Source organism: Lampetra planeri, chromosome 23 (assembly GCF_965212315.1).
Source record: "Lampetra planeri chromosome 23, kcLamPlan1.2.h2, whole genome shotgun sequence".
Lineage (NCBI taxonomy): Eukaryota > Metazoa > Chordata > Hyperoartia > Petromyzontiformes > Petromyzontidae > Lampetra > Lampetra planeri.
In genome coordinates this window covers 8,248,561-8,266,895 of record NC_136129.1, presented here as the reverse complement: position 1 = coordinate 8,266,895, position 18,335 = coordinate 8,248,561, and the positions used below count along the sequence as shown (strand labels likewise).

The following is an 18,335-nucleotide window of genomic DNA, read 5'->3' as shown; positions in this document are numbered from 1 at the left end:
GTGGCAGGCCCCTTTTGCTCACGGCAGCAGCTCGCAGGCCTCTCCCGATTCGTCTCTGTCGAGATGTTTTCTTTCTTGGTGTCCGACTTGCAAATCGGTCACGGGGAATATTTGGCAAGTTCTACCCCCCCCCCAACCTACCCATTTCCACCACCACCACCTTGGTTTTAAGTTTTCGTGACTGCAGGGATCCATACTCTTTGGTTCTTTGGGTAAAGTCACGTAGGTAGAATTTATTCATTTATTTTGTTTTAAAACAACATAAATACACCACCACCACTTTGCCACCGCCGCCACCACCACCTTGCCACCACCTTGGTTTGAAGTTTGCGTGGCTGCAGGGATCCATACTCTTTGGTTCTTTGGGTAAAGTCACGTGGGTAGAATTTTTTTTTTACAAAATAAATACACCACCACCACTTAGCCACCACCGCCACCACCACCTTGCCATCACCACCACCTTGCCACCACCACTACCACCACCTTGCCACCACCACCACGTTGCCACCACTACCACCACCTTGCCACCACCACCACCACCTTGCCACCACCACCACCACCTTGCCACCACCACCACCTTGCCACCACCACCCCCACCTTGCCACCACCTTGCCGCCACCACCACCACCTTGCCGCCACCACCACCTTGCCGCCACCACCACCTTGACGCCACCACCACCTTGACGCCACCACCACCTTGACGCCACCACCACCTTGACGCCACCGCCACCTTGACGCCACCGCCACCTTGCCACCACCACCACTACCACCACCTTGCCACCACCACCACCTTGCCGCCACCACCACCTTGCCACCACCACCACCTTGCCGCCACCACCACCTTGCCGCCACCACCACCTTGACGCCACCACCACCTTGACACCACCGCCACCTTGCCACCACCACCACTACCACCACCTTGCCACCACCACCACCTTGCCACCACCACCACCTTGCCGCCACCACCACCTTGCCGCCACCACCACCTTGACACCACCACCACCTTGACACCACCGCCACTACCACCACCTTGCCACCACCACCACCTTGCCGCCACCACCACTACCACCACCTTGCCACCACCACCACTACCACCACCTTGCCACCACCACCTTGCCACCACCACCACCCCCGTCTTTCGTTTTGGCAAAAAAAGAAAATGGTCGAGGAAATGCTTTGCGAAGGACCAAAACAACCCCCCCCCCCACGACGAAATAATAAAACATAATGTGTTTATCCTTTCTGCCAATAAAACAGGAGTTGTGTGAAGATGTTCAAACACCAGATACCTTTCGCAAGGAATCGTGCATGTTTTTGCTTGCATGTCCACCGCAAAGCACTGCGTGTGGTTAAATGCAGCCACTTGATTCCTTGCAAAGGGTTTCTATTCGGCGTTAGAACATCTTAACACAACTCCCGTTTTATTGCCAGAAAGGGTAAAACCTATTCTCATTTTTTTTTCATACTTTGATACTGGCCAAAAAAGAAAGGTCCCCACGTTATACTTTTGCTATGCTCGACAGCAAAACGCTTCCTCGAGTTTCGCTGACCCTGGCTACGAGGCCCGACAACAGCTCCTGTTGATGAATTCGTGACAATCATCAACGGCGCTTCACCTTGACAGTGCAAAGCGGTCAGTGGGGGGGGGGTTTGAGGTGAACACTCTGCACTCCGCACACTTCTCTGGAGGCAAGGCTTGTGTGTCTTTGTGTGATAGCGTTCTCGCTAACAGCACTTGCCCCAAACAGTCTGTTAAGGCTACACGAGGGATCTTTATCTGTGTGTGATAGTGCTCGCTAACAGCACTTGCCCCAAATCAGTCTGTTAAGGCTACACGGGGGATCTTTGTCTGTGTGTGATAGTGTGGTGGTGCTCGCAAACAGTGCTTGCCCCAAACAGTCTGTTAAGGCTACACGGGGGATCTTTGTCTGTGTGTGATAGTGTGGTGGTGCTCGCTAACAGCACTTGCCCCAAACAGTCTGTTAAGGCTACACGGGGGATCTTTGTCTGTGTGTGATAGTGTGGTGGTGCTCGCTAACAGCACTTGCCCCAAACAGTCTGTTAAGGCTACACGGGGGATCTTTGTCTGTGTGTGATAGTGTGGTGGTGCTCGCTAACAGCACTTGCCCCAAACAGTCTGTTAAGGCTACACGGGGGATCTTTGTCTGTGTGTGATAGTGTGGTGGTGCTCGCTAACAGCACTTGCCCCAAACCGTCTGTTAAGGCTACACGGGGGATCTTTGTCTGTGTGTGATAGTGTGGTGGTGCTCGCTAACAGCACTTGCCCCAAACAGTCTGTTAAGGCTACACGGGAGATCTTTGCCTGACTGTGATAGTGTGGTGGTGCTCGCTAACAGCGCTTGCCCCAAACAGTCTGTTAAGGCTACACGGGGGATCTTTGTCTGTGTGTGATAGTGTGGTGGTGCTCGCTAACAGCACTTGCCCCAAACAGCCTGTTAAGGCTACACGGGGGATCTTTGTCTGTGTGTGATAGTGTGGTGGTGCTCGCTAACAGCGCTTGCCCCAAACAGTCTGTTAAGGCTACACGGGGGATCTTTGTCTGTGTGTGATAGTGTGGTGGTGCTCGCTAACAGAACTTGCCCCAAACAGCCTGTTAAGGCTACACGGGGGATCTTTGTCTGTGTGTGATAGTGTGGTGGTGCTCGCTAACAGAACTTGCCCCAAACAGCCTGTTAAGGCTACACGGGGGATCTTTGTCTGTGTGTGATAGTGTGGTGGTGCTCGCTAACAGAACTTGCCCCAAACAGCCTGTTAAGGCTACACGGGGGATCTTTGTCTGTGTGTGATAGTGTGGTGGTGCTTGCTAACAGCGCTTGCCCCAAACAGTCTGTTAAGGCTACACGGGGGATCTTTGTCTGTGTGTGATAGTGTGGTGGTGCTCGCTAACAGCACTTGCCCCAAACAGTCTGTTAAGGCTACACGGGGGATCTTTGTCTGTGTGTGATAGTGTGTTGGTGCTCGCTAACAGAACTTGCCCCAAACAGCCTGTTAAGGCTACACGGGGGATCTTTGTCTGTGTGTGATAGTGTGGTGGTGCTCGCTAACAGAACTTGCCCCAAACAGCCTGTTAAGGCTACACGGGGGATCTTTGTCTGTGTGTGATAGTGTGGTGGTGCTCGCTAACAGCGCTTGCCCCAAACAGTCTGTTAAGGCTACACGGGGGATCTTTGCCTGTGTGTGATAGTGTGGTGGTGCTCGCTAACAGCACTTGCCCCAAACAGTCTAAGGCTACATCATCACTGGTGACAATTATATGAACCGGTTCTGGGCCTCACCTAGGTCGACTCCGCCTCAAATGAGTACCTGGTGCGTTGTGTAAACATCAACGCTGCAGAGACAAAGAGGGTCGGGCCTGGTGCTGGCCACCCACCCCCTCGTATGCCGTGCCGGCCTTCATAGGTGCTCGCTAACAGCACTTGCCCCCTAAAGTCTGTTAAAGGCCATACGGGGGACATTTGTCTTTGCGATGCGACAAGGACCAGGGGATGCTGATGCAGTCACCCGCTGGTGCTCGCCCGGCACCATATTTGGGGGGGGGGGGGGGCAGAGTGCGTGGCGTGGCAACGTGACGCGCTCGGAGTGCGATCGAGTGGTGCGGCGTGTGCACGTGTGCCGGGTCGTCACGTGGTCGTGCAGTCGGCGTGTGCGTGAGCACGTGGGGAGCGGCAGTGCAGCAGTTATAGCGCTCTGCGTTACGAACCCCCGCGACCCGAGTTCGATTCGCGCTCGTGGCCAATGACGAATATTTTAACTGGGCCTCCCCTAGGTCGACTCAGCCGCAAATTAATGCCTGGTACGGCGTGTAAACATCGCGGCTAGGGGGGGTGGGGCAAAGGTGGTTCGGGCGTGTTTCCTCGTGTGCCGTGCCAGCCTTCATAGGTGCTTGCTGACAGCTCTTGCCGCAAAGGTCTGTTAAGGCTATACGAGGTGGTGGTGGGGGGGTGGAATCTTTGTACTTGTCTTTTGTGTCAATGTGTGAAAGGTGCGAGTCTGTTCGTGTGCGTCAATGTGCGAGTTACACAAATATTAAAGAGACGGCCGGGGCGTGGTTCTGGCCACCCATCACCACCACCACCTCCTCCTCCTCGGGTTCCATGCGAGTGCTGATCGCCAACAGCACAAGCTCCAACCGTCTGTTGGAAGGCTATGCGGGCGATCTTTGTCTTTTGATGCAATGGTGTGTGAATGTTCGTGCGTGAGCGCGCAAGTGTTCGTGTGGCAGCGTGTGTGACCGTGTGCGAATCTAACCGTCAGGTCGGTTAACGGTCGCGTTTGTCAGCTTGTATGATGGACGTGAACAAAAATATGAAGTGTGTGCCGAGTCGCTCGCGAGTGGGGATGTTTGCTCGTGCGAATATCCGAGTGTGTCATTGCACACTATATTGTCCGTCCGTGTGTTTGCATCGCCATGTGTGGGTAAGTATTGCCAGCGTTAAGTCCGAGCCCGTCGCTGCATGTCTACACGAGCGATTGCCCGCGTGCTGTGTACGTGGTTTTATCGTGAGGGTCTGTGTGTCGAAGATTGCTGGTGTGTGTGTCAGTGTGTTTATGTCTCTGTCCCGGCAAGGATTATTCAACATCGCCTTGCTAGGCACGCTGAGGAGAGGCTTGCGGAGCCCCAAGGCGGTTTCAGGAAAGGGCGGTCCTGCACAGATGCCATGTTTTCTGTCCGTCTGCTACAGCAGAGGTGTAGGGAATTCCAACAAGACCTACATTACTGCTTTATTGACCTGGGCAAGGCAGATGATACCATCAATAGGCCTGGGCTCTGTGTAGTTCTTCGTGTTTTTGGAGTCCCTAACCCTCTGCTCACGATCATTAAGGACCTTCATAATGGTGAGCGGGCCCGGGTAAAACTATGCGGCCGGGAGTCCGAGCCATTCCCTGTACACCTTGGGGTGCGACAGGGATGTCCTCTGGCTCCCACATTATTTATAATCTATTTCGACCACGTAGTTCGTGAAGCCTTCAATAGCTGTACCGGAGGAATTTCCATCTGGTACAGATACAATGTGGTCAAGGGATGGCTCCCTATTGCTCAACCATGTTATGTATGCCGATGATCTGGTAATTTCTGCTCACTCAGAGGAGGAATTGGAGGCGCTGCTGCTAGACCTGGAGCTTGCCACTAAGAGGTGGGGCCTTACCATCAGCCCCACCAAAACGAAGCACCTGCCTGGGTATTTTCTACCATCGGACACTCCACCCCCACAACTCCCAAATTGGTGATAGGGCAGTTGTGGAGAGAGTGGAGAGTTTCCCATACCTGGGCAGTGTGCTCATGACCGGCTCCGGTTTAACAGCAGAGGTCTCACTCAGAATCAGTCGAGCGGCATTATCTTTCCATCGGTAGCGTAACGCTGCGTGGAAGCTACCTGTCTGTCGCTCCGCACGAAGCTTCAGATCTTCTTGGCCACGGTCATTCTCTCCCTTCTCTACACTTGGGAAACGTGGACCCCCCTAATGGAACATCTTTGCCGGTTAGAAACATTTAGGCTGGCCTGCCTACGATCCATCCTGGGTATAACCAGGCTGGATTGTGTGAGGAGTTCACAAATCCTTGAAAGATCTGGACAAAGTCCCATCGGTGAGCTCCTCCAGGAGTCAAGACTGCATTGGCTGGGCCATGTTGTCCGCATGCCCAGCCACCGCATGCCGAAACAGTTTTTGTTCGGCTGGATCGAGGGGGTGAAATGGGCGCGGCATGGGCTAGAGAGGAGATGGAGTGATGTGGTACAGGAGGATGTGGAGCTGCGTGGACTTGCCAATGACTTGTACCACCAGTGTCAAGATCGACCTGTGGAGGAGGCTCGTGAAGGACGCTACTGGGCAGCAGAGCGCCGGGTGGCTAAAGCACAACAAGTTGGCACAGTAGGGGGCACAGGTGGCACATCAGCCAGTCGTCTCAGTCAGTCGGCCCGTGGCACCTGCTGGGTCTGCCCCGTGACCTCCTGCCAGCGGGCGTTCGACACTTCACGTGGCCTCAAGGTGCACATAGCCTGGCACAAGCGTCGTGGTGACGTCACCGCCACTTAGTGGCGAATGGGGGTTTTTGTTGTTGTTATGTCTCTGTACGATGATGATTTTCAGTATGCGCCTGCGTGTGTCATTGTATTTGTGGCGAGTGGTAGGGCAGTAGTTAGTGCACTACTGTACGAACCCGGTGACCCGAGTTTGATTCCTGCTCACGGCCAAAGATCGGTGACAAATATCCGAACCGATCCCAGGCCTCCTCTAGGTCGGACTCGGTCTTAAATAAGTACCTAGTGAGGTTTGTAAACATCAGCAGTGGGGAGACAAAGGCGGCCGGGTGTGTTGGTGCTCGCCACCCATCCCCTCATGTGCCGTATCAGCCTTCATGGGTGCCTCATTGACAGCACTTGCCCCAACATTCTGCTAAGGCTATAGAGGGGATCTTTGTCTTGTGTATATGTATGACTGTGAGCGTGTTGCTTTATGCATGTGTCAGTGTGTTTAAGGTTGTTGGTGTGCGTGTCCACGTGTGTATCCGAGTGTGTTCGAGACAGGGGGGGGGGCGTGTCTGTCTGTGTGCGTGGTGGCTGTGTGGAAGACTCCCACACAGACGTGCGATGCTATAATTATCAGTGCGCGAGCACAAGCGTCCACTCCTCTCCATGTGGCGGTGAGACGCGGCCTAATATTATCGCTCGGTTTCGCAGTGATAACATAAACAGCGCCTGTGACTGCATAACCAAGCCCCTAACACACGCCACTCGAGCTGCGGCGATGTGTTTATGGTGAACGTCGGTTAATCAACACCATCAAATTGTAAACTATTAACTTTTTTTTTTGTCCCCGATGACTCGGGGGGCCACAAACCCTTGCCACCTGAAGGTGGGAAACCCCCTGCAAGCCACGCCCCAGTGCGACGCCTGCCGACTATGACATCACCAAGCCCCGCCCATTACGTCCCGTTCAGCACGCCACGTGGTAACAAGCGGTGATGCTTTTTTTCGTGAACGAGCATTTTGCTGTTATTCCAATAATCGCGTAATCAAACTGATAAAAGGCAATCGATTACTTGCAAATACTCGGAGGGTCCCCCGCTCGACACGAACACCGCTGCGCGCTCACATCCGTGCCACTCCCGCAGCACCTTCCCACCGCACGAGTCGGCAGACACGTGCTCACTAAGCCCAAGAAGTAATTTGTTGTTAATGTTTTATGACGGTGAACAAAAATAATAAAACGGCAAGATAGTACAATAAAGTATCCTTTGCAGCCGGTTGTAAATAAAATTGTGTGCGCGCGCGCGTGTAATGACACTGTGGTAATAGTGGGATGCACAGGTGGTGCATCTGCCAGTCATCTGTGTCGGTCAACCCGGAATAACATTCGTGCGATGGCCTCAACTTGTACGACGAGTCCTAATAAGGAGGAAGTCGGTGTGCGGCTGTCAATCTCCGCATCACTGCTGCCCGTCAAATGTATTCCGATGGTGGCCTCGGACAAAGTGACCACACGATACACTTTTCTGCAGGAGCGGCTGATGGTTTATTTTGTCTGCAGAACGCACGGAGGCCGAGCGCTTCTTGAAACTTATTCGTGTTGTCACGTGCACCTTCGGCGTGTATTATTAGTCTTATCGGGCGAAGCCTTGCTGGGTGAATAAAAAAAAGGACTGCGTTTATTTATTTATTACTTGTTCTTCATTATTTGCAGGCTTTGCCGAGGGTCAGGGCTAGGTGTTGTTTTGCACGAATCATCACAAGCACCAGGCAACAGCAACGCGACACCGCCACATGCGTTATGCGGTCACCCTGCAATGATAATAGCAGCACCAACACCAGTGCTGCCGTCGCGAATGCGGCGTTCATTTGTAACTTCACCGTGACAAGAATCGCTGTAAAAAAAAGGAGTAGTTTTGGTATTTAGTCTCGCGTTATGGTTCTTATTTTTTATTATCTCTTTCGCCGTCCAGTGTGCTACTGAAGGTGAGTTGCAGCTCCATTAGTTTGTGTGTTGAACACACAAACTAATGCTGAAGTCATGCACTCCCAAAAGGGGCGTTGCGTTGCATGGGAAGTAGATATATTGTCCGCTTATTTATTTTGCAGCAAATAAGACCGAGAGACCGGTCTCTGACGTGGTCTTTAAAAATAACAAAAGAAACGTGAGAATTTGCACTTATCGGATGCCTCTCGCAATGTCTCAAGGCGATAGATTGACTGCCCAATATGTGATGGAACTCTCTAGACATTAATAGGATGGATGGGCGCGCACGGGTCTCCCTATGGGGACATGCCGACGATGACAGATTTGATATTCCGGTTTGTGATGGGACGGCACGCGGTCTGACCACGTGTCTCTCTCTCTCTTCTCTCTCCAGTATCCATCCGTCACCTAAAGCCCTCAAACTCTTTGAGAAAGCCGTTTGCGACGCTGGCAAGCCCCACTTGCCCCGCTTGGGCCGGCGGGCTGACGGCTTGCCGACGGTATACCCCGGACCGCCGGGGCGTTTGTTTACACAGGGGCAGAGAGCGTTGCACAATTATAAACACTGTACACGATAGCGTGACTTTTGTGTGTATGGGGGGGAGTGGGGGGACGACGACACTGTACGGCTGTTGGGTAGGAACAGGAACGGGGTTCACGACGGTTCGTGGAGCGCCCCCCACCACCTCCACCCACCAACACCACCACCTCTACCCACCACCTCCACCCACCACCACCCACCAACACCATCCACCACCCACCAACACCACCACCACCACCCACCAACACCACCTCCACCACCCACCAACACCACCTCCACCACCCACCAACACCACCACCCACCACCCACCACCCACCTCCACCCACCAACACCACCACCTCCACCCACCAACACCACCACCACCTCCACCTACCAACACCATCACCTCCACCCACCACCACCTCCACCCACCAACACCACCACCTCCACTGACCACCACCTCCACCCACCACCTCCACCCACCACCCTACCACCACCCTACCACCACCACCTCCACCCACCACCCTACCACCACCACCACCACCTCCACCCACACCACCCTACCACCACCACCTCCACCCACCACCACCTCCACCCACCACCCTACCACCACCTCCACCCACCACCACCACCCCCACCACCTCCACCCACCACCACCACCTCCACCCACCACCCACCACCTCCACCCACCACCACCACCCACCACCACTACCCACCACCACCTCCACCCACCACCACCACCTCTACCCACCACCACCCACCACCACCCACCACCTCCACCCACCACCACCCACACCACCCACCACCACCTCCACCCACCACCACCCACCACCACCTCCGCCCGCCGTCACCGCCGCGTTTTTCGGGGGCCGACGGGGAGAGACAGCGGGAGCGTTGATGTCCTTTTTGCTTCGGGGGGGGGGGGGGTGTGGGGGGTGGGGTAAGGGGGTCAGGTCCTCAAAAAACACGCAGCTAAGCTCTTGCCTGTAGTAGCAGCCGCATTCCGCGCCTCGCGCTCGCTCAGAGTGATTTCACCCCCCCCCCCCGCGTGCAGTGAGTGTAGCAGTGTCGGGGGTTTTGTTTGGCATTTCTGAAATGAAGTCCGAACAGTTTTGTTTTGCCTTTCTTCGAGATTTTTGGCCGCGATTACGGAACCGGGCACATTTCTGGGAGGAAACGACAAAAAAACATGCAATGAAACCCCAAGTCGTGGTATCTGAAGTTGCGTTATCTCCACGTAACCAATAAAACACGACGAACATGCGATATTAAACCGTAAGCTGGCGAGGCTGGGATTTTTTTCGATGTCCTAAGTGGCATAAACTCTACACCTAGAACAATGACACGGCCGAATTTGCAAACGGTTACTGTGACAAAGAGAGGAAGAGAGACAGAGAGACGCAAAACGAAAAAGCGTACAAAATGTAAAACCCCCCACACACACACATTGTTTTTGTAGCCACTGCCTTAAAACTTAAATATTTGCCCGGTAAATAATTACTCTGGTGGGCCTTCAACGAACCGACACGGAATGTTTAAGCCAGAGTGGCCCTGCAGCTAAAGTAACGTAAACACTGCAGACGTTACCTCTGCTATATTTGGAACGCAGTTGTCATGGCCATTTATTTATTTACAACATTCCCTGGCTCTGCTTGCTTGCTGCCGCCCCCAACTGTTGTTTTCACGCTGCCAAGTCGTGAAAGGGTTGCGATTCACTTGAGTTTTGACGTTCGGAGCAAGCCGCACCAAGAAGCGTTGACAGTGGCCGTAGGGTGGTGGCGAGGATGGGCGGAATTAGAAGGCCATTTGAATGAGACCTTCCTCGAAATGCCCTCAGGTTGCTGCTCATGGTGGCACGTCCCAGGTGAAAATAATGAATGACAGTTTCTAACACGATACAATAATTAGCAACGTTGTGGAAACAAAAGTATAAGTATATCTGGCAGTTCTCCACCAACGCTTCAAGAGAGCCTGACTCTACCGATGAAAACAATGAATGTCGAAACTGGTCGAGAATTTGTTTTCTTGTATTAAACCAATGCTACCGAGAAAGAAAAAACATCACTCCCAGACGCATGTGTGGGCCATGGGGTGAATACAAATACTTATTTTTTTGTATGTGGAGGGGCAGATATCGAAGAAGGCAAATGGTCTGATTATTTTCTTTCGTAAAAAATGTTTGTGGTAAATTTGGTATTCACGATATTCTTAAAGTGCGAGGCTATCACAACGGGGGACTCGGTTTCGCAGGTGAGTGTGGCCTGCCAGTTGGGCGTGGCCTGCCAGTTGGGCGTGATGCTGCTACTATGTGGTGGTTTTTACCTAACGAAATAATTTGTGAATTTCAAAATTGGCAAACTCGGACCGTGACGCTGGCACACATTGGCCGGCTCTATTTTCGAACAAAGTCTCGGGATTTTCAACGTCCGCTGTAAAGCGGACGGTGCGTAGTTTATGTTTCGATACACCCGTGGTATTAACCAGGGCCGCCGCTGCGCTTGGAACCGCGGAACCTCGGCAACAAATGGCGAACGCGCTAACCGCTCGCTCGGCCACGTCACCGCGATGTTCCAAAACGGGTGCGGTTTGACCCGGGCCAAACCATCTCTGACCGGTGGGAGGAATGGCTGAAGAAAGAAAAAAAACAAAGAAAGAAATAGATTCCACGCCCACCTCCCATGTGCCGCTCTTCCCCCTGCACGCAGAAATGTCCCGAGCCTCGAGGGCACCACCAGTTTGGTCACTTAAACAAATATTGGCTTTGACTTTCGAGTTTCTCCGTTTTGAAAGCGGGGCACAGTGGCTGCTAAAAATAAATAAATAAATAAATAACACAACATGAACCATTTCCATGCTCAAGCCGAGGTGTGAGAGGTGTACAGTGACCGCTGTTCACAGAAAAACAGCTTTTATAGCTCATCGGACGGATTCCTCCAGTATAAATACATATTCTGGTTCTGCTCAGCGATTCTAGGGCTCACATTTCAGTCGGGCCGAGACGACGCTCGGCGGCCTTTCTGCGAAAGCAAAGCAAGACGCCTGCAAGAGAGGTCAAAAGATGTGAAGGAGCAGCCATGCAATTACTTGCGCACACCACTGCCAGAGGGCCTCCCCCCCCCACTGGAGGCGGCTCTACAGACACCCTCTGGAGCAGGGGACAGCAAACCCGAGGCTCTAGAGCCGCACGCGGCTCTTCAAGGACCGCTTCGTGGCGTTGTTTATCAAGGAACCGTCGTCCCGTATTCACCAGGTGCACTGATGCTCTTGAAATACTGAGAGTTTTTTTTTTACTGAATTCCAAAAAAATGGCTCATTATTTTGGTTGCCGACACCTGCTCTAGAAGGTATTTTTTGGCCTACTCTTTCACGCCGGCCAGATGATGTCTTGTTAGAGATGGGAGTACTCAATTATTTTGTTCTGCTGGATGGACTGAGGCAGTTGGGGGGGGGGGATTTAAGAAACGGATTAATTGTTTTGACCATCGTATCATCGGGAGGTTGAAACAACGGCTCCCATATTTGCAAACCCGGCACAGCATCACGGGAGAAGCATGTGCGCAACTAGGAAAATCAGGGGTTGCTCCCATGCGCTGGCCATCGTGCTGTTTAACCTGACAGTTGTGTACATTCCACATTCCTATGGCGTCAAGTAAAGACTTATTCCACCCACCAGGAGAGGCAGCAATGTTCGGTACGTGCGCACGGGCGAGAGGGCAATGTCAGCGTGAGGGACACTAAACTCCTCGCAACGACGCTGCCGTGTGCTATCGCTTCGCCAAATAATCCTGCCTATAAATAATTGCATCCCAGATCTGAAAAGTAAATCGGTTTGCGCAGAATTACCGCCTAAATCATCTCACTTATATTGCATTACAGAGGGATTAGACTCTGCCTGCTGAATGTCGGCCAGACACTGAAATATTTATCGATGTTAATTATCCACTCGCGTTATTTCCGATACGATCATTTTCACCTGCAGCCACATTATTTATCTGCGCTTGATGTCAAAACGACAAGTCACATTGACCCCCCCCCCACCCCTGCTGTTCATGAAGGATACATAAGGGTGAAGTCTGGTCCAGGAAATTACCATACACCCCAAGGCACACGTAGGGCCAAATATTACTCAACTAATTTTTATTTTACCAGGTAATCCCCACTGGGCTGTATAGCTCTTTTTCAGAAGTGGCCTGGCCACAAATGATGGCCCAATGAAGTGGCTTATCATGCGCAAATTTATAGCCGCCAAATACTCTAAGCGCATGTTTCTAAATGTGGAGGGAAAACTGGAGGACCCGGAGAAAAATCCACAGGACCACGGGGAGAACATGCAAACTCCAAATATACAGACGTCAGAGTCAGGATCGATCCCACGACATGCTGTATACCAGGTGAGGTAGTTAACATCTCACCACCGGGGCACCTACATTTATAAATAGAACAATAACAACATCGTGAGTAGGAATCACAATTGCAAGTATATGGTAATCGTTAATTCTAATTCTTTATGAATGACACAAAGGAAATTGTAACCGAGTCTGGGTCTGACCTCAGATACCTGCACTTGTCATTGGCCAAGATCAATCAATCCACATTTGGATGAATGCCTCCACAAGGTATATTTGAGCCCAAAAAGTAAAACAAAAATCTACAGGCCAGTCGCGATGCGTCGATTCGCTGCTCAAGATCGAGCGCTACGCTCACGGTATCTACTTTTTCTACTTAGTTACTCGGCATAGCCAGACTGAGTCTGAAAAATCTAGAGACTCCATTGGGATATTTGACCAATTCCATTGAAATGTTTGTGTTTTTAGCCTATGAGACGAAACTAGGAGTACCTGGAGAAAACTCACCAGGCGTATCAGGAGAGTGCACTCGAAAGGCAAGCACAGATGGGTTCATGAAGCCACTTGCTGTTCTGTCATCTATTCGCTACCTTGCAGCCCAGTGTATTTGTGAATTCACCTAATCCGTGGGATCCATCAACCACCTGCCTATAAAGCGCTAGATCACAGACGTGTGCCACATCGCCCGTTTCAACAACAATACTTTAATTAATAAAATAAACAAAAGCAATGAATAAAACACGCCGCGCACATCTGCCAACTGCGCCAGGCTGGGGGACGGGCATCCGATAAACAGTGGGGCACGTGGAGTGGCCTCAGTTTTGCGTGTACCTGCAACTGGGCCCGGTGTGAGCCGTGTCATGGTCAGGCAGTTCCCTATCGCAACAACTCTGACCCCAACCACCGACCCCCCCTCCCACCCACCCCTCAACCGATGCAGCAACTGAACCTCGAAAGAGGTCGTTGGGGCCTCGCAGGGTGGTGGAATTCGACGGGAGAAACTGATGCACCAAACAGCTACCCAGCCGAGCTGATGCAACCTGACCTGAACCCAAAACCCAAATGTGACCCGAACCCAAACGTGATCTGGTCTGATCTGTCACTGGATGGCCACGTCTGCTGCCAATATATGTACTCTAGTGACTCAAGGCGATGATGTCTTCCCCCCCCCCGCCCCCCCCGATGATAACACTGGTCAACCAAAAAAAAATTCTGGCCTGGACTTTTGCAGCTGTTTTAGACTAATTTGAGGGTGCTGATTCCAAATCTGATCTCAGATTTGCTCTATCACATATCATTTTTATGCTATCGGCATACCCCATTTTCATTGATTTTACCCGAAATTAACTCTGTCACTTATGAATGCAAGTTGTTGCGAGTCAGTGACTGCTTTAGTGTTAAAATATGGTGCTGTGTTTTTAGGATAGTGTCTTTATAATATCATTTTATGTAGATATCCACATTTATTTAATATTTTTCTTCTGCAGTTTTTATTGAAAATGCAATATTTGATATCTCAAAAACCTGATGTGATAGACAAAAACTAATGCCAGATTTGGAATCATCACCCAAAATTACCTTAAAACCGTTGGAATACCTTATGCCAGAAAAAGTGTGTTGACCAGTGTAATCAGGCCGGATAATTGTAAAACTGTAATAACATTTCAAACGGGATTAAATTAATTTGTCATTTATGACAATAAAGGTTTTTTTTATATCGGGCCTTTCATTGAAATGTCACAAAGCGATGTACACGTGAAACATTTTCCACACACCATACATAAATATTAAGCGCTTCACAAAAAATCAAATTATGGTCTTAATTTTTTTAAAGAAAATCATTGGCTGTGTCTCCAATGCAAACCCGGATAAGTTATCCCTGTACTCGAGGAACAATTTGGCACAACGAGAAGCCAGCGCGAGTATATCTTAAACCCCGAAGAGCGATTTGGGTGCCAAGTGGCCCCAGGTTCTTGGTGAGAGATAAGGCACGGGGCGCTGAACAGCTCTGATGAGACGAGATTTGACAACACGACGATGTCACGCAGCCTAAGGTGCCCCGGGTACACCCCCCCGGAACACTCGCTCACACACCTGGTTGGTGCCTGACCATAGCCAGGTGCACTGTCACTTCAGTGGTATTGGTACAGCAAGGACACCTGTGTGTCCACCATGAACCCAAAAAAATCCCACGATGACAATCATCATGGCCAACCAAACCATGCCCTCACAAAAATAACACCATGCCCCTCATGGGCAAACGATGCCTATGACATCAAAGTCATGCCCGTACAGAAAGACCGTGCACAATTCTTAGCAGACCACATGCCCCCTTCTTACCAAGCCATACCCCTAAAGAGAAAAATCATGACCCTCACGCAGATCCTGCCGTTAAAATAAGTCCATGCCCTTGATATACAGTAGTGTAGTTCAATGTCCTTCATACCAAATCACATCGTGCTCTTTACACCAGTCCATGCCACTCACACCCAAGACCACGGCGATGGAAGAGGTGAAATTGATCATGATGAACGATAATAAAAATAAACGATAATAAAAATAACCCACGCACCACACACAAACACGCCGACAACAGACGCACATTGGGCGACGAAGTGCCGGCGACGTACCCTCGTGCCAGGCTAGGTGCACTGTGTGCCACGTGAAAGTGTGAGAGGCTCGGAACAGACCCAGGTGGTTATGGGTTCACCGACTGCCATGTACCAACTTTGTTGTGTTTTAACCGCCCGGGCGCTCTGCTCGTGGTAGTGAGCGTCGCTCCTTCAATTGCACATACCACCACCAACAACAACAATAACAATCGCAACCACCCAGCAAGAGTTTATGGCAGGGCCGGGACGGGTCAAGGCGGGTTAATTAAGAGGGGGGGGGGACAAGGTGCGGGAGGGGTCAGGGAGGGGGTCAGGGAGGGGTCAGGGAGGGGGGTCAGAGAGGGATCATGGAGGGGGTCAGGGAGGTCAGGGAGGGGTCTGGGAAGGGGTCAGGGAGGGGGTCAGGGAGGGCTGTCAGGGAGGGCTGTCAGGCAAGGGGTCAAGGTGGACCGGCCAAGCGAGACGGAGGAGGCAGCGTCGGTCACTCACGAAGCGGGCAGCTGCAGGGGCGCCGCTCCACGCCGCTGGAAGACGCCGTCGACGAAGACGCCGTTCTTGCCCAGGCAGCGCAGGAAGAAGTGGGGGTGCACGAAGGCCATCTCGAGGTGCCTGCGCGACACGAAGCTGGAGCGACCCACCGTGACGTGGGCACCCCCCTCGTCGCCGCTGCTCGAGGTCCTCCCCACCCACAGCCGCTTTTGTCTCACTTCGTACTCCACGTCTTTGCCCTCGATGGTAGCCAGCAGAGGTCCCGTATCGTCGCCGGAGCCGACCCGCATCCTGATCCTCCTGCCGCTGCTGCTGCTGCTGCTCGTGGTGGTGGTGGTGGTTGCGGTGGTGGCCGCAGTGGTGGCCATATCAACCTCCTTGTCTTCGTCGTCCTCCTCGTCCTCCTCCTCCTCTTCCACGTGGCTGTTGCCCTTGTTGTTGTTGTTGTGGTGGTGGTCGTCCGTGCTGTTGTTGTCGCCGCAGTTGTTGTTGTTCTCCTCGTGGTTGTTGTTGTCGGCGGGGCCGCGTGGACCCGCGGGCCGCGCGTCTCCCACGCCCCAGGCGAGGCCCCGTGCCGGGCTGAGCGGAGACGTCTTGAGGCCCAGCAGGAGCCGTGCGGGACCTTGGTCTGACATGGCCACGCCCGGGTCAGACACGGCCATCGACGAGACGCGGCCACGAGGTTGGAGATGGTGCGAGATGGTGGAGGTTGATGGTGATGGAGGTGGAGGAAGGAAGAGATGGTGGGTGGTGGTTGCAGATGATGATGGTGGAGGAAGGTGATGATGATGGTGGTTGCAGGTGATGATGATGATGATGGAGGAGGAAGGTGATGGGTGGTGGTTTCAGGTGATGATGATGGTGGTTGCAGGTGATGATGATGGAGGAAGGTGATGGGTGGTGGTTTCAGGTGATGATGATGGTGGATGGTGGTTGTAAATGATGGCGGAGGAAGGTGATGGGTGGTGGTTTCAGGTAATGATGATGATGATGGAGGAGGAAGGTGATGGGTGGTGGTTTCAGGTGATGATGATGGTGGTTGCAGGTGATGATGATGGAGGAAGGTGATGGGTGGTGGTTTCAGGTGATGATGATGAACGTAGATGGCGGTTGCAGGTGATGATGATGGAGGAAGGTGATGAGTGGTGGTTGCAGGTGATGATGATGATGATGGGAGCAAGCAAAAGGAGGTTGGGGGTGGTGTTGATGTGGTTGGAGACGATTTACAAAGTCGAGGAAGAGGCGGGGGGTGTTTGGAAAAGCTTGAGCAGAGTCGGAGAGGAGAGCGGTGGGATGGATAACGACGTTGGGCGGTTTCGTTGGGAGGTGAAACGCGTGGTTAGAGATGGAGGATGGAGACCACGGATGAGGTGGACGAGATTGTTGATATTGAGATGGTGAAATGGGAAGTTGTTGTTGTTGTTGCTGCTGCTGGTGGGAGGTTATACGAGCAGATAGCGAAGACGATAAACTCAAGGCGGTGACGTTGGGAGGACAAGATGGGCTAGAAGGGCGCGGCGAAGGAGATTGGAAGTTTTGCGGATCGACGAAGTGAACGAGGCGAGGGGACGAGATGGCGTTGAGTTCCCTTCTGGTTGGAGGCGGCCCCGGCGGACAGCGAAGAACGCGGCCCAAGTTCCCTTCCAAGTCTCGCCGCCTCTCCCTCGCTTACCGCTTCTCTGTCAAGGGCTGTCGCTGCCGCCGCCGCCGCCGCTGCTGCTGGAAGAGCCCGTCAGCTTGGGTCTCGACTCAGATCTCCTCCTTCCCTCCGCGGCCGCTGCTGTTGCTGCTGCTGTCGCGACTGCTGCTGATGCAGAAGCGATGATGACTTCGCTGTCTGGATAGGGAGCTGGTGCGGTGCGGTGGTGAGAGGAGGGGGGGGAAGAAACCCCGCAGCGGAGTCTCGAAAGCCAAATGCCGCTGGATGCCGGAGCGGAGTTAAACTTTTTTGTTTAATACGTCGCTGCTGTATCGTTCGAACCGGTCGACAACTCGTGTCGAGCGACGTTCGTCGAGTTCAGCGACAGCTCGCGCAGGCCGAGTTCTGCGAGTCCGGCGAGCGCTTCCAGGTCTTCTCGTCGGCCGCGAGTTACGCGAAATCCGGATCCGAAATCGAGAGTGGTGGTAGGTGGGGGGAGATCCACTCCGGGTTGCGCGGCGCACCGTGACGCGCGTGCGGGGTGACGTCATAGTGCCGGCGAAACGAATCTGGATCGATGCGTCGTGCCATTCAATCTCTTCCTGACTGCATCAACATCATCGTTAAAGAGTCACATAGACAACATCATCGTTACCACCATCATCATCATGTGTGTATATCATCATCATTATTCAAGGGTACCATATACATTCTTTAGTTCTTTCGGTAAAGTCACGTAATTAAAAACCAGT

The 18,335-nt window shown here is 52.5% G+C and overlaps 1 protein-coding gene across 1 annotated transcript in view; it reads right to left on the bottom strand.

Moving 5' to 3' along the window:
• The window catches only part of LOC144726408 (uncharacterized), a 65,456-nt gene extending 47,405 nt beyond the window's left edge, over window positions 1–18,051 (bottom strand). The window contains exon 1 of the mRNA XM_078605094.1: window positions 15,945–18,051. Within this exon, the coding sequence (XP_078461220.1) occupies window positions 15,945–16,606 (662 nt within the window). The 5' untranslated portion in view covers window positions 16,607–18,051. The remainder of the gene's footprint in view (window positions 1–15,944) is intronic.
• Window positions 18,052–18,335: the final 284 nt, after the last annotated feature.